Consider the following 14926-nt stretch of genomic DNA (forward strand, 5'->3'; position numbering starts at 1 on the left):
ATTACATGGGTCAATGTGGATGAATCTCAAACAATGACAAGTAAAAACAGCAAGCTACAGAAAATGTGTTTAATATGATACCATTTATATTAAGTATAAACATAAAAAGTAAAATTCTTTAGTGTTTAGACATGTGTGTGTTGTTAAAAATATATATAAGAAACAGAAATACTGAAACATCCAAATTAAGGTTAGCGGGGAAGGAGAGAGGGGCTAACAATGACAGACAAAGCAACTGGGATGGAGAATCCAATATCATAAATACCGGTAGATATATTATTCTTTATACCTTCTTGTGTATCTAGAGTATTTTGTAAACAATTTCAAACAAAAGCCATCCATAAATAACTAACTTACACTGGCTTAGGTTAAAAAAAAAAAGACTAGCAGCTTCTTTCAAATCAATTTTTTAACTGACTGTAATGTGAGCAAAGATCAAACATTAGCCTGAGCTTTTCTATTTATTCAACCACCTTACATTATTAGAATAACACCTCATCTTTGACTATACTGCGCCACCTTGTGTTCAAAAGCTTCCAAGTATCCTAAAATTCAGAGAACCCTATCTACAAAAATATCTTTCTTTATGTTGTGGCATGAGGTTTCACTTTATTAAGGTAAGCATACATAAAAATAACATTTGAAAAACATATTTTGATTCTAAAAACATTGGATAAACTTTCTGTCTAGAGATTCCCTTTTTTAAAAAGTTGTTCCTTTCACTGCGTTTTCAGAGAATAATGAGTAAAATCAAAATTATAGACATTTAAAACACTAAAATACATTTTCATTTAAAAAAAAAAACTTACCTTTGAATGTGTGATTGATAAGGTGTCTACCCACACACGCCAGCCACCCCACTCATATTTGACTGCATGGTAAAGTAGGATTCTGAATATGGCATACACCATTTCTGTTATCTTTTGCTCATCAGAATTCTTAGGATTGAAATAGCAAAGAGAAAGCATCCACTCTTGCCATACAGAACACTGTAGCAAGCTCCTGAAAATTATAAAAGGATACTGAAGTACTGGGGGGGGAAAAAAAACAAACTTATCCCTAAGAATTCTAAAAAGTAAAAGTTTAAAACAAAATAACCCCAAAAAGGCACCTCTATGTATGATTTAAAACAATTAAAGACAGGGGTACTGAAAACTCAGTTTAAATGTATGGTACATTATCTATATACCTCTAATGAAAAAAGCATATGGAAAATTCATTTCACAGTATTTTTTAAAACAATCCTTATTAGAAAAAAATGTTTCACTCAAACCTGGACTTGAATAGTGCAAATCATTGCTTTCTGATCCCACTTACCTTCTGTTTTCTCTACTGTTATTAAAAAGTTTAATCATGTCAGAAAGAAAGGCTCTGCGAACTTCCATGCTCTCTGGACACTGGGGAGAATTTCGAAGTAGGGTTGCAATTACTTTTAGTATCTCTGTAAGATAATTCATAAATTAATAAAAACCAAAATATCACAAAAAATTAATGATGAAATATCATTAATATATTTCTCTAGTTTCCCTGACATAAATGAAAACATCCATTTTTGTTATTTAAAAAAAAATCATATGCAGAAAAGAGTAACAATACATTCACTAAAAGCATCCATAAGAAAGGGAATTTATATTTCTCATTACAAATGTATAAAAGTTGAATATTACATTAAATCAAATTAAATTAAAAGTGAATTAAATAATAGTAAAACTATTGACAACTCTCACTATCTCTGCCAAACAGTAAAGTGGATCTTGGAAAAAAAAAAAAAAAAAAGCTATAATCAGAATCTCAGAAAAAACTCAGTTTCTTCAACAAAATTCCTGGTATGCATATAGCCTTTCTTTATCATGAAATTTAAAAGTTATCAAAATTTTCTTCCAGAAGTTCAAAACTAAAATTAGATTAAAAACTCAACAGAAATGGACGCCTGGGTGGCTCAGTTGGTTGGACGACTGCCTTCGGCTCAGGTCATGATCCCGGAGTCCCGGGATCGAGTCCCGCATCAGGCTCCCAGCTCCATGGGGAGTCTGCTTCGCTCTCTGACCTTCTCCTCGCTCATGCTCTCTCTCACTGTTTCTCTCTCAAATAAATAAATAAAATCTTTAAAAAAAAAAAAAACTCAACAGAAATTAAAACCTATTCAACACCCCAAATAAATACAAATGAACTGCTACTGTAATGGTCTTAAATATAACACTGTATAAATTTCTAATACTTAGCTTTAAGGAAAAAAAAATTCTTTAAAATATATACTTAAATACAGAACTTTAAAGAAACAAGAACAGCTATAACCCTAAATCTAAAGTTAAATAAGTTTTTACCCAATTACAATTCAGAACTTCTAAATTAGCCTTTTGCCAAGGTTCTTTGGTGATTCTGAAGCAATAAGTACAACAGTAAGTATGAAGCTACTTTATCAATAAATACAATGAAAGACATTTGGGGAGTAATTTCTGAATTCTTCTAATGACAAACTAAAAACTTCTCTACCTGAACAATGAAAACCATGATGACGATAATCATAATAATGATAACGATGACGAGACTAACCACTAATTTCGAGAAATATGCTATTTTGAGCCACTGTTTTAAGAAAATACAGGTATTAACCCATATACAGTGATTGGTAAATACTGTTATTATCCCCATTTTAGAGATAAGAAAAGTGAGAAACACAGAAATTAAATAATTTACCCAAAGTCACAGACAAGATAAAAAGCCAGGCAGCTTATGTTTTTAAACACCATACTCTATGGTATGTCTTTTCTGAGTCAGTGTATTACCTATATTATTCTATATGTATACTCTATAATTATATCCTAATATATTCTATTTAGTATATATTCTTAATTTAATATATCCTAAATATATTAATATTCTAAATATATTAATATATCCTACATATATTAATATTAATATATTAATATTCTAAAGATATGTTATTAGTATACTGTAATATTATATATTCTAAGTATATTCTAAATATTTAGATAATATAGTCTAATATTTCAATATACTTTAAAATTATTCTAAATATTCTTTATTTAGATATAATCTAAATATTCTAAATATATTTTAAAATTCTTACTTTAATAACCCATCTTCCCCATAATCACATAAAATATATTTTATATTTATATATATTCTATATAATATATTCTAAATATTGTATTATATTATATATAATTACATTATATATTATATTAATATATAATTATATATTATATTTAATTTAATTATAATATATTATTATATATTATAATTATATAATTACAATATATAATATATAATTATATATTAATATAATATAATTATATTATAGAATATAATATATTCTAAAATCCTTTTATATTATAAATATATATATTTTAAATATATTCTAATTCTACATATTAGATAATATATTCTAAAATTCTTACTTCAATAAGCCATCTTCCCCATAATCACATAAAATATATTTTACATTTATATAAATACAGTCAAGGTTTCCTTTTTTTAACTCTCTAAAATAATGACATCAAGTCTCCCTGAAGGCTGAGGAAAATTAGGCTTCAGAAATGTGTTTTTAAAACTAGTACTAAAAGAGAGTACCACAAACACAATTCACCATCCAAAAGGTAATTAAATTTTAAAACTCTACAAACCAGTTATTTTAATGTCAATAATCTTAAAAAGATGAAAAATGTACACTTTGTATAAGTGCTTAAGAAATCTAAATATCAAAGAAAAGACTGTTAGACAAGACTAAGTTCATAAACAATAAAGAAAGCAGATATTTTTCAATTCCAAATGTGGTATTCTTAACTTGACAATAATTTGAGATGAAAGCTACATCCATGGTTCATGTAATTTGGCCTGACATCACTGAACAGTACAATAAAAACTTTACTGAAAATCTGAACATATATGAAATCAGTATCTTACACATACAATTCTTCAAAACCTCTATATAAACATTTCTATATAACCTAAGGTCAATTTGAATTTATACTCAACATTAACCAATGATAAAATTAGTATTATTTCATTGCCTATAATGAAATATTCTTTGAACGGTATGTTTTCAACAATATCACCTTTGGGTTTTTCTCAGTGACTTTCTTTTTATTAGCCAAAAGTAGTTAAGAGTATTTTAAAAAGAGAAGAGAAATGAGTGAAGTACTGAAAGGATACAAACTTCCAGTCATAACGTGGGTAAGTTCTAGGGATCTAATGTACAATATGGTGACCATACGTAACAATACTGTATTGTATAATGGAAAGTTAAACGTCCTCAGCACACATACACACAAAAAATTCTAACTTTGCAGTGATGGATGTGTTAACTAACCTTACTGTGTAATCATTTCACAACGTATAGATAAATCAGACATGAGGCTGTAAATCTTAAACTTATACAGTATTATATGTCAATTATACTCCATAAAGCTAGAGAAAACAAAAACAAACAAAAATAAAAGTAAATAAAATACATACGAGGATTTTGAATCTTTACTGAAGAATCAGGATCTGGATGCTGTTTGTGTATCACTTGAGTACAAATATGCTCTATAAGAATCTACAGAAGTAAAACAATAGATTATATTAGCATAATCACTGTACTACCATGGCTATTAATGAACTTTAAGTACAGTACTAATCAATATTAAGAATACAATACAATGCTATCACGGTAAATATCTTCTGCATTATATAAAATAAATAATTTCAAAATTATGACTCTTTTTACTTAATTACAAAATGAGACATCAAATAGTCAATACGATGGAAGAAATACTTAACAGAGATGTAATTATGGATTAATAATTCATAATTAATAGATTTAAGATGCAGCCACATATTCATATAACTAATTTCAAAATTGTGTATCAAACCTAAATTATCTTATTTCATCAATTAAGTTATACAGGCACACTCAAAATAAGAAATTAGTAAAATTAAATTCTATATATTTCCTACCTCAAACAAAACATTGTATGTGGTCATTGTGATTAAATTTGTCTGAAGCATGAGTCTTTCTGCTAGCAATGAAAATAATCCATGTCCAAGCATAACTTCAGCTTTTCTTCTGCAATTTCATAAAAAGAAATAACCAAATGCAGAATATGATTATCCACTATTTAGAATGCAAGTTGGATGAAGACAGAAAAATGTTTTTCACATCATCAACAAATTCCAACTCAGTAACTCCAAATTTTCTTCAACCTAAAATTCGTAAGGTCACAAATTCTTTAAGGAGAGAAATGCAAACTACAGGGTAAGCACAGCTACAGTTTAAAAAAAAAAAAATACAAGACTGGCTATGTTCACAGCATAGCAAAAATCTCCACGAAAATCTCCAGAGCAATTATTTATTAACTAGTTTCTACTCTCCATCAGCATTAAGCTGAGCTCTACTATGGATGATCATCTAAAACCCAATAAGTCATTAAGAAGAAAAACAATTTGGAGGAAAAGGTAGAAAAAAAAGAAAGAGAATTAGAAAATGAATACTGTGAAGATAAATACACAAAAATCAAACTTCCAAGCAAAAATTTATGAACTAAAGTATCATAAACTTTAACTCTACCCTAGGATTCATCAATTTTTTTCTGCAAGTGGCTGGACAGTAAATACTGTAGCCTTTGTAGACCATATGGTCTCTGTAGCAACAACTCAACACTGCTGTTGTAATCTGAAAACAGCGACAGATAATAAGCAAATAAATGACTGTGGCTATGTTCCAACAAAACTTTATTTACAGGAAGCCAACTGGATCCACATAAAGACCACCCTTTGCCAACACTTCTCTATTGCCACACTTAGTTTTTATAATAAACCAATCCTGGTATAAGGAATAACAGGTAAGATATGCAAAGCTAAGAAAAAAAAAAGAAGTTTTAGTTTTGAATTATCTTTATAGCACAACATATTATGACAAACATTGAAGTTAAAATGTCAGATAAAGCAAATGATAATCAACCCACATGAGATGAAGTCTCCATCATTTCTAAAATTTCATTTATACACATGTATTCTTATAATGAACAAGAAACAAAAGGAAAATTTAAATTTTACATAAAACAGAGTATATACTCCTGTTTCCACTTTGTTTTTAATACATAGAAATGGGATTATATTTATATAGATTTTATAAATAAAAATAAAAGAGGAACTAGAGAAATCACAGAACACAAATACTATTCCAAAGATTTATTAAAAAAAAAAAAAAGTAATATACCACAGCCCATTTTAGATTTAATTCTATACTCACTTTGGGGCCAGGTGCTTTAAAAAATAGCCCATTGCCTTGAGAGCTTGTACTCTGATTCCTTCACTTGTTGATGCCATAAGTTTATAGATGACACTGAAGCAATTAAAATTAAAAACAAACTGATAAGTATATTTTCCAAAACTAAAGTTTTAAAACATGTAGGTATATATGTGCATTTTAACATATTCATGATTATAAACTTACTTTCAACTAAGATGTAAGTGAATATACATCCCTGACATTTAAAAACTTGCGTATCAATTATATGCTGTCTTCAAGAAACCCACCTTATATATGAAGACACATACACATTAGAAGTAAATGAATGGAGAAAAATATAACATGCTAACACTAATCAAAAGAAAAGAACAGTTACATTAATTTCAGAGAAAGCAGACTTTAAAGTAAGGTATCAGAGATAAGAAGGGCACTGCTTATGATAAAGGGGGTCAATTCTCCACTAAGAAATAACAGTCTGGTGCCTGGGTGGCTCAGTGGGTTAAGCCGCTGCCTTCAGCTCAGGTCATGATCTCAGGGCCCTGGGATCGAGTCCCGCATCGGGCTCTCTGCTCAGCAGGGAGCCTGCTTCCTCCTTCTCTCTGCCTGCCTCTCTGCCTACTTGTGATCTCTCTCTGTCAAATAAATAAATAAAATCTTTAAAAAAAAAAAAAGAAATAACAGTCTGTAACATGTATGTACCTAACAATAGAATATGAAACAATATGGTATAAAAACTGATAGACCTACAAGGAGAAATAATAGATGAATACACTAACTCTACCTGGAGACTTTAAAATTCCTGTCAGAAACAGATCCACTAGGCAGAATCTCAGTAAGGACATAACTGAACCCAACAATACCATCAACTGACTGTCCTTAATTGACACCTATTGACTATGTCATTCAGTAAAAGCGGAATACACATTTTGCTTAAGTTAACACATAACATTCACCAAGCAGACCACATTCAAGGCTATAAAACATACCTAAACAAATGTAAAGATTAAAAATCATATATTGTTTGCTCCCAGACAACAATGGGATAAAACTAGAAATCAGTAATAAAAAGTAGCTCCAAAATTCCAAAATATTTGGATATTAAACAACACACTAAAAACACACCACCACACAGTAACACCACACTAAAAATAACATGCAGGTCAAAGAAGAAACTTTAAAAAAACATAAATATATGTGAAACTAAATGAAAATACAACTTATAAAAATTAGTGAAATCCAGCAAAAGCAATGCTTACAAGGAAATTTAGAGCACAGAATGCATATACTAGAAAAGGACTTAAGTCACTAATCATGCTTCCTAGGAAACTAAAAAAAGAAGAGAATATTCAATCCAAAGTAAGCAGAGGAAAATATAAATAAGTATTAGGGTGGAAAACAACAAAAATGAAAATAGGAAATCAAGAGAAAATTAACATAACCAAAAGCTGCTTTGAAAAGAACCATAAAATAGATAAGCTTCTAGCCAGCCTAACTATAACGTAAACAGAGAACATCATTTACTCCTTCAGAAATGAAAGAGGGAACATCACTATAGATCCCGGGAACATAAAAAGGATAATGGAATACTATGAATAACTACGCCCACAAATTATATAACCTACATGAAATGGACCAATTCATTAAAAGAGACACTCTGCCAAAACTCACAAAAGAATAACTGATGATCCAGAAAGGTTTATAACTACTAAAGATAATGAATCAATAAATAATAACCTATCAAAACAGAAAATGTCAGACCCAGAGAGGTTTACTGGTGAATTTTACTGAAAATGTAAGGAAAAACTGTATCAGTTCTTTACAATTTCCTTCAGAGGATAGAAGAAGGGATATCTTGTAAATCATTCTGTGAGCCAACATTATCCAAAGCCAAAGTAAAAGAATGAAAGACATTACAAGAAAACTACAGATCAAAATACCTCATTAACAAAGATGAAAAAAATCCTCAAGAAAATATTAACTGATTCAATGAAATAAATAAGTAAATAAATAAATATATGAAATTATATGCCATAACTAAGTGAAATTTATCCCAGGGATGCAAGGCTGTTTCACCATTTGCTAATCAATTAGTATAACCTATCATAAGATCAATTAAAGTATCCTCTAGATAAGAAAGTTACTGGTATCAGTAGATGCAGAAAAAACATTTGACATAATCTAACATCCACTCATGTTAAAAACTCTAAATAAACTAGGAATAGAGGGGGATTTTTTTCAAGTTCATAAGGACTACCCCACCAAAAAAAAACCTACAGCTAATGTATTTAATAGGGAGAAAGTCCAAGGATTCCCACTAAAATCAGGTCCAAGGCAAGGATGTCCTCTCTACTACTCCTTTACAGCATTATAGTAGAAATTCTTGCTAATGCAGTGAGGCAAGAAAAGGAAATAAATGGTATACAGATTGTGAAGGTACACATAAAACTGTCTTTGTTCACAGGTGACATGATCATCAATGAAGAAAATCTAGAACCAAAAAAATCCCGGAATTAATAAGCGGTTATACCAAGGCTGGAGAATACAGTTAACATACAAAAGTCAACTCCTTTCCTATACACCAATAATAATCAAGTGGAATAGGACATTAAAAACACAATACCATTTACAGTAGCACCCCCCCCAATGTGTACAAGATCTACATGAGGAATACTATAAAACTGATGCATAAAACCAAAGAAGAGCTAAGTAAATGGAGAGTAAATCCATATTCATAAATAGGAAGACTCAATATTCTCAAGATCTCAGTTATTTCCAACTTCATCTATAGATTGAATACAATTCCAATCAAAATCCCAAAAAGTCGGGGCGCCTGGGTGCTCAGTGGGTTAAGCCTCTGCCTTCAGCTCAGGTCATGATCCTAGGGTCCTGGGATCGAGCCCCGCATCGGGCTTTCTGCTCTGCAGGGAGCCTGCTTCCTCCTCTCTCTGCCTGCCTCTCTGCCTACTTGTGATCTCTGTCTGTCAAATAAATAAATAAAATCTTAAAAAAAAAAAATCCCCAAAAGTTATTTTATAGCTATCAAGAAACTATTCTAAAGTTTATATTAAGAGGCAAAAGCCCAGGACAGCCAACACAATTACTGATGGAGAGGAGCAAAGTTGGAAAATCAATGCTACCTGATTTCAAGACATATTATAAAGGTAGAGAAATCAAAACAGTATGGTATTGGCAAAAGAATACATGAAAAAAATCAATAGAACAGAATAGAGCCTAAAAAGAGACCAACATAAATGTGGTCAACTTCTCATTGACCAAAGAAGGGCAAAAGCAGTACAACGGACAAAAGACATGCTTTCAACAAATGATGCTGGAACAAGTAGATACCCACATTCAAATTTTAGACATAAAAATAAACTACAACATGGACCAAAATGTAAAAGACAAAACTATAAAACTCCTAGGAGACAAGAAAAAACATAGATGGCCTTGGGTATGGTGATACAAGATACAAAACCAAAGACACAGTCCACAAAGAAATAATTGATAAACTGGACTTCATTAAAAATTAAAAACTTCTGCTCTGCAAAAAAGTATATCAAGAGAATTAGAAGCCAAGACAGACTGGGAGAAAATATTTACAGAACACCCATCTGATAAAGAACTGTTATGCATGGGATGCCTGGGTGGCTCAGTCGGTAAAGCATCTGCCTTCAGCTCAGGTCATGACCCCAGTTTCCTGGGATCGAGCCCCACATCAGGCTCCCTGCTCAGCAGGGTGTCTGCTTTTCCCTCTCCCTCTGCCTGCCACTCCCCTGCCTGTGCTACCTCTCTCTCACGATCTCTCTCTCCAGGTCAAATAAATAAATAAAATCTTAAAAAAATAGAAACAGTTATCCAAAATATACACAGAACTCTAAAAACTCAAAAGTAAAAAATTTTAAAAAATCTATTTTTAAATGAGCCAAAGAAATTAACACACCCTTACCAAAGAAGATACATGGATGGAAAATAAGCATATGAAAAGATGCTCCACATTATATGTCATCAGAGAAATACAAATTAAAATGAGAATGAGATACCACTACATACCTATGACAATGGACAAAACCTAGAACACCAACAACACCAAATGCTGGTGAAAGAAAGTTTGAGAGTTTCAGTTTCAGAGTTTCTTACAAAACTAAACACACTTTTACCATAGAATCAGCAACAGTGCTCTTTGTTATTTACTCAAAGAAGCTGAAAACATGTCCATACAAAAACCTGCACATGCATGTTTACAGCACCTTTATTCATGACTGCCAAAATCTGCAAGCAACCAAGATGTCCTTTAGTAAGTTAATGGATAAACTATGAACATCTAAACAATGGAATATTATTCAGCACTAAAAAATGAGCTACCAAGCCATGAAAAGACATGGTGGAATCTTAAATGCATATTACTAAGGAAAAGAAGCCAGTGTGAAAAGGCTGTATCTGCATGATTCTAACACATGACATTCTGGAAAAGTGAAAACTACAGAATTAGTAAAAAGATCTGTAGGGGGCAGAGCTTGGGGGTGGGTGGAAAAGGGATAAACAAGCAGAGGATTTTTAGAGCAATGGAAGTACTCTATATAACAACCTGATGATGGATACATGCCATCATACAAGTGTCCAAATCCACAGAATGTACAATACCAAGAGTGAACGATAATGTGAACTATGGACTCTGGATGATTATCATGTGTAAATGTAGATTCATCAACTCTACCATTCTGGTGGGTATGCTGATAATCAAGGAGGGTATACATGTGTGGGGACAGGGGTTGTAATATGGGAAATGTCTATACCTCCCTCTAAATTTTGTAACATAAAACTCTTCCTTAAAAAAGCCCTTAAATTTTTTGCTTAAATCTCAATAGTTATTGTTCCTTTTAATGAAGACCAAAAAATGATAACAAGTTAAAATACTTAGAAAATAATGGTAGTTTATACTGTACTCATAAATGTATTTATGCAAACCATTTGGCATAAAACTGGTTCTGAGTCACTATTTTTCCTCTACCACAGGTTTAACAATGCCCTTTGGAAGCTACCACATTTATTTTAAAATCAGTACAAAGTAACCATTGCTTAATGCTAACACATATTTAAATCTGTGAATAATTCTTATCATTAAAAGCAAGAGAACAGGATAATGAATACTAGTGACAACAGGTAATGAATGATAATCAAAAAATAATTAAAAAGCGAAAAGGTTAAAACATAAATGATATCTAAAGATAAATTTCAGGGGTGCCTAGGTGGCTCAGTGGGTTAAGCCTCTGCCTTCAGCTCAGGTCATGATCTCAGGGTCCTGGGATAGAGCCACGCATCGGGCTCTCTGCTCAGCAGGGAGCCTGCTTCCCCCTCTCTCTCTGCCTGCCTCTGCCTACTTGTGATCTCCCCATCAAATAAATAAATAAAATCTTTAAAAATAAAAAAGGATAAATTTCACATTCAATTCTCAAAATTTACATATTAATCTATTTTAATTTTTAAAACCATCTCCAAAGGCATTCAGCCAGAGACCACCGGTTTGAGTATAAACAAAGTATAGCAAAATTTGAGTATCATAAACAATTACGTAAATAATGTTCAATTTACTTCATTATATTGTTTTTTTCCTCATAAACACTTAGAAAAAAAATCAGAAACTTTTATGATTATTTTAAAAATACTAAGATTTTCTAGTATCCTCCTAGATAAAAATCTTAATGCTTAATAACTAAGTCTGAAAAAAATAATTATGAAAAAAAACTAAAGGCCTTGATCCTCTAGTGGCTGACAGAAGAGGAAATACATAAAAATAAGGTTGATTCCTGTTAAAATATTAATTAAAATATCTAGGTCCATAATACATTGTAATCTTATAAAATGATATGTGAAACTAGTCATTTTTAATACAAATCATACTATCAAAACTGTAACATTTGATCATTAGTACAATACTGGTAAGTTTTTTTCCTTTGTGATTTAAATTTTGTAAAATAAAAATTAAATTGTCTGTAAAAGAAATATTAACATAACTTTAATACTGGTTTTAAAAACACAACACTCTAAGACATTTTAACACAGAATGACTTAATCTATGCTTGCTGTAGTTTAACTTAACAAATAATCTTTGGTTGAAATCACAATGATTTCACCAAAAGACGAACTCCAGATAGAACTAATTATTTTCAAAAAATGTTTTATTAACATGAAAAGACCGAAATGACTACAATTGGATCTATATACCTCATATTTGTGCTATCATAATTTTTAAGTGTTGAATATTTCTCACTAAAGCTGAATCCAATTAGTTTATCAACCAAACGTAACCACTAAATTCCATAAAACCAAGTGAGCATATTCCACTTTTTGACCAAAGTTGAGTCCCAATTTAACACAAAAAACATTTCTCACATTAGAGCAGAAAAATCCTGTACTGCTTCAATGACACATATATTTTTATAGCTATAAAAAATTTATAAATATATATACATTTCTCTATTGGAAATAGAAAAAAGTATATGAAAGATATTAGGAGTAATCTGTAAGAGGCACTATTAAAAATTGGGACATGTTTTCATATAATTTCATAGTCATTTTACTATGACTATACATACAAAGAAAATTTATGGACATTCTAATAAATATATATCTATTTTTCTGAACTGAAAAATATTACAGCATGCATATTACAGCATTTGCAAATAAGAAAATATTCAGGTAATAGAAATACCAAAAAGAGACATTTGAAAAGTAACATTATTTCAATCAGTTCACAGACATGAAAATACATTATTTCAATCAGTTCACAGACATGAAAAGTAACATTATTTCAATCAGTTCAGTCTAAATGATAAAAGCTTATTAGACTCCAAAAATTAAAAATTTAATACTTAAAATTTAAGCAAGACCCAGGGTGTGACTGATACTGCATCAGGAAACATAGTCAATTCTAAGGAAAAATAAGTGCCCCAAGATATCGGAGATTATGTCTACATGATGTGATGGTGGAAAAGAGTTTATATTTATCAAGTACATGAGAAAATTTCTGTAATTTAATGGACACCAAATTGCCACTTAAAATCTGTAAAAGTTACTGACCTTTATGATACAGTTTGGTGTTCCTATTTCCTGACACCAGGAAAGACTATCCCCTCCTCAAAATTTCTCCATGTTTTTCAGTTTGAGCCTATGTTACACTCCACTTAACTTTCAGTTAGTATGAAAGTTTCACTAAATATATACTTGTGCTCTTTTCATGTTGGCCTTTAAAAATTATGGTAATAATTTTAGGTAGCAGTGTAACCATAAACAGATAATGAAATTATGCATCAATGCTCCATTTGGATTCTCTGTTTCTTTAACTCAAGAAAGAAATCAAGAAGGAAGAAAAACAGATGGAAAGCATGACAGAATGACAAGACAAGCAGACAGGCAGAAAAGGAGAAAGACCTAAAGAAAGAAAATTGACAGTTCAGAAAATCTCATACTGAATTTCTAGAGCCAAAAAAGATTTCCACAGATCTCCAATTAGATTTAAAAGAACTACCTACCCATCATTCCCAAGTTATTTTTATTCTATATAATATAAATATTCAATAAACCTCTTTATCCAGTGTTTTTTTAAAAAATGAGTGAATTATTCACATTTCCATATATTCATGCACGTTACAGATTTTTCATTTATTCACCATAAGTAAAAAACTGAAAAGGTACCAAAATTTAAAGCATACTATTAAAAAAAAAAAAAAAAAAACAGCAAGAATGACTTCCACTAATGCCAATGTGGAAGTCAGCATTTCCCTCCACAAAGAAAAAAAGACAGAAATAAAATTAAACAAACTTTTCACATATAACCTTTAAATCAGCAACACAAAAAATTAAGAGGCATTTATTACTAAGACCTTAGTACACACTAAGTTAAGAAAATTAAGAGTCCATGGCCTTGTTGATAGTGCTAATGCCCAAACAACCATTTAAGCTGAGAGAGAAAGGGAAAGAAAACAGAGAAGAAATTAAAAAATAAATTAAAAACAAACTGAGAAATTAAAAAATAAATAAAAAACAAACTGAGAACCCAGATGCTGCATACCATGGAGTAAACAAATTCTGGACATTAGACAAGGCAATTATTATATGAAAAACCAATAACCCATGGAATACCCGGCTATCTCAGTCAGTAGATCATGAAACTCTTGATCTTAGGGTTGTGAGTTCAAACCCCAAGTTGAGTATAAAGATTATTTAAAAATGAAATCTTTTAAAAAAAAAAAAACCAATAGGGCACCTGGACGGTACAACTGTTAAGCCTCTGACTCGGTTTTAGCTCAGGTGGTGACCTCAGAGTCATGAGATCAAGCCCCACATCAGACTCTGAACTCAGTAAAGAGTCTGCTCAAGATTCTCTCCATCTGCTCATATGCCCACTCGCTCTCTCTTTCTTGCTCTCTCTAATAAATAAATCTTTAAAAAAAAAAAAACATACCAACAACCCACGGACAAACAAAACAGAAGTCAGACTTGCTATAATATTTATCTGAAATACTCCATTTTCAACCAAAATTAGTATGCAAGGAAATTAAAAAGTGTGACCCATAATTTTTTTAAAAAGCAGTCAATCAATAAAATGACTCAAGTTCTAAATGTCAGATTTTGCAAACACTTTAAAGACATGCAATAAATACGTTCAACTAA

The 14926-nt window shown here is 30.8% G+C and overlaps 1 protein-coding gene across 3 annotated transcripts in view; it reads right to left on the reverse strand.

Annotated features, from left to right (window-relative positions):
- LRBA (LPS responsive beige-like anchor protein) overlaps nt 1–14926 on the reverse strand; it is a 731121-nt gene that overhangs the window by 575056 nt on the left and 141139 nt on the right. For all 3 annotated transcript variants that reach the window (XM_032332488.1, XM_032332486.1, XM_032332485.1), the window contains exons 18-22: nt 6257–6349; nt 4963–5071; nt 4480–4561; nt 1318–1441; nt 810–1002 (exon numbers count right to left, since the gene is read on the reverse strand). In XM_032332488.1, coding sequence (XP_032188379.1) covers nt 810–1002; nt 1318–1441; nt 4480–4561; nt 4963–5071; nt 6257–6349 — 601 coding nt within the window. The remainder of the gene's footprint in view (nt 1–809; nt 1003–1317; nt 1442–4479; nt 4562–4962; nt 5072–6256; nt 6350–14926) is intronic.

This window comes from Mustela erminea, chromosome 2, assembly GCF_009829155.1.
Source record: "Mustela erminea isolate mMusErm1 chromosome 2, mMusErm1.Pri, whole genome shotgun sequence".
NCBI classification, from domain to species: domain Eukaryota; kingdom Metazoa; phylum Chordata; class Mammalia; order Carnivora; family Mustelidae; genus Mustela; species Mustela erminea.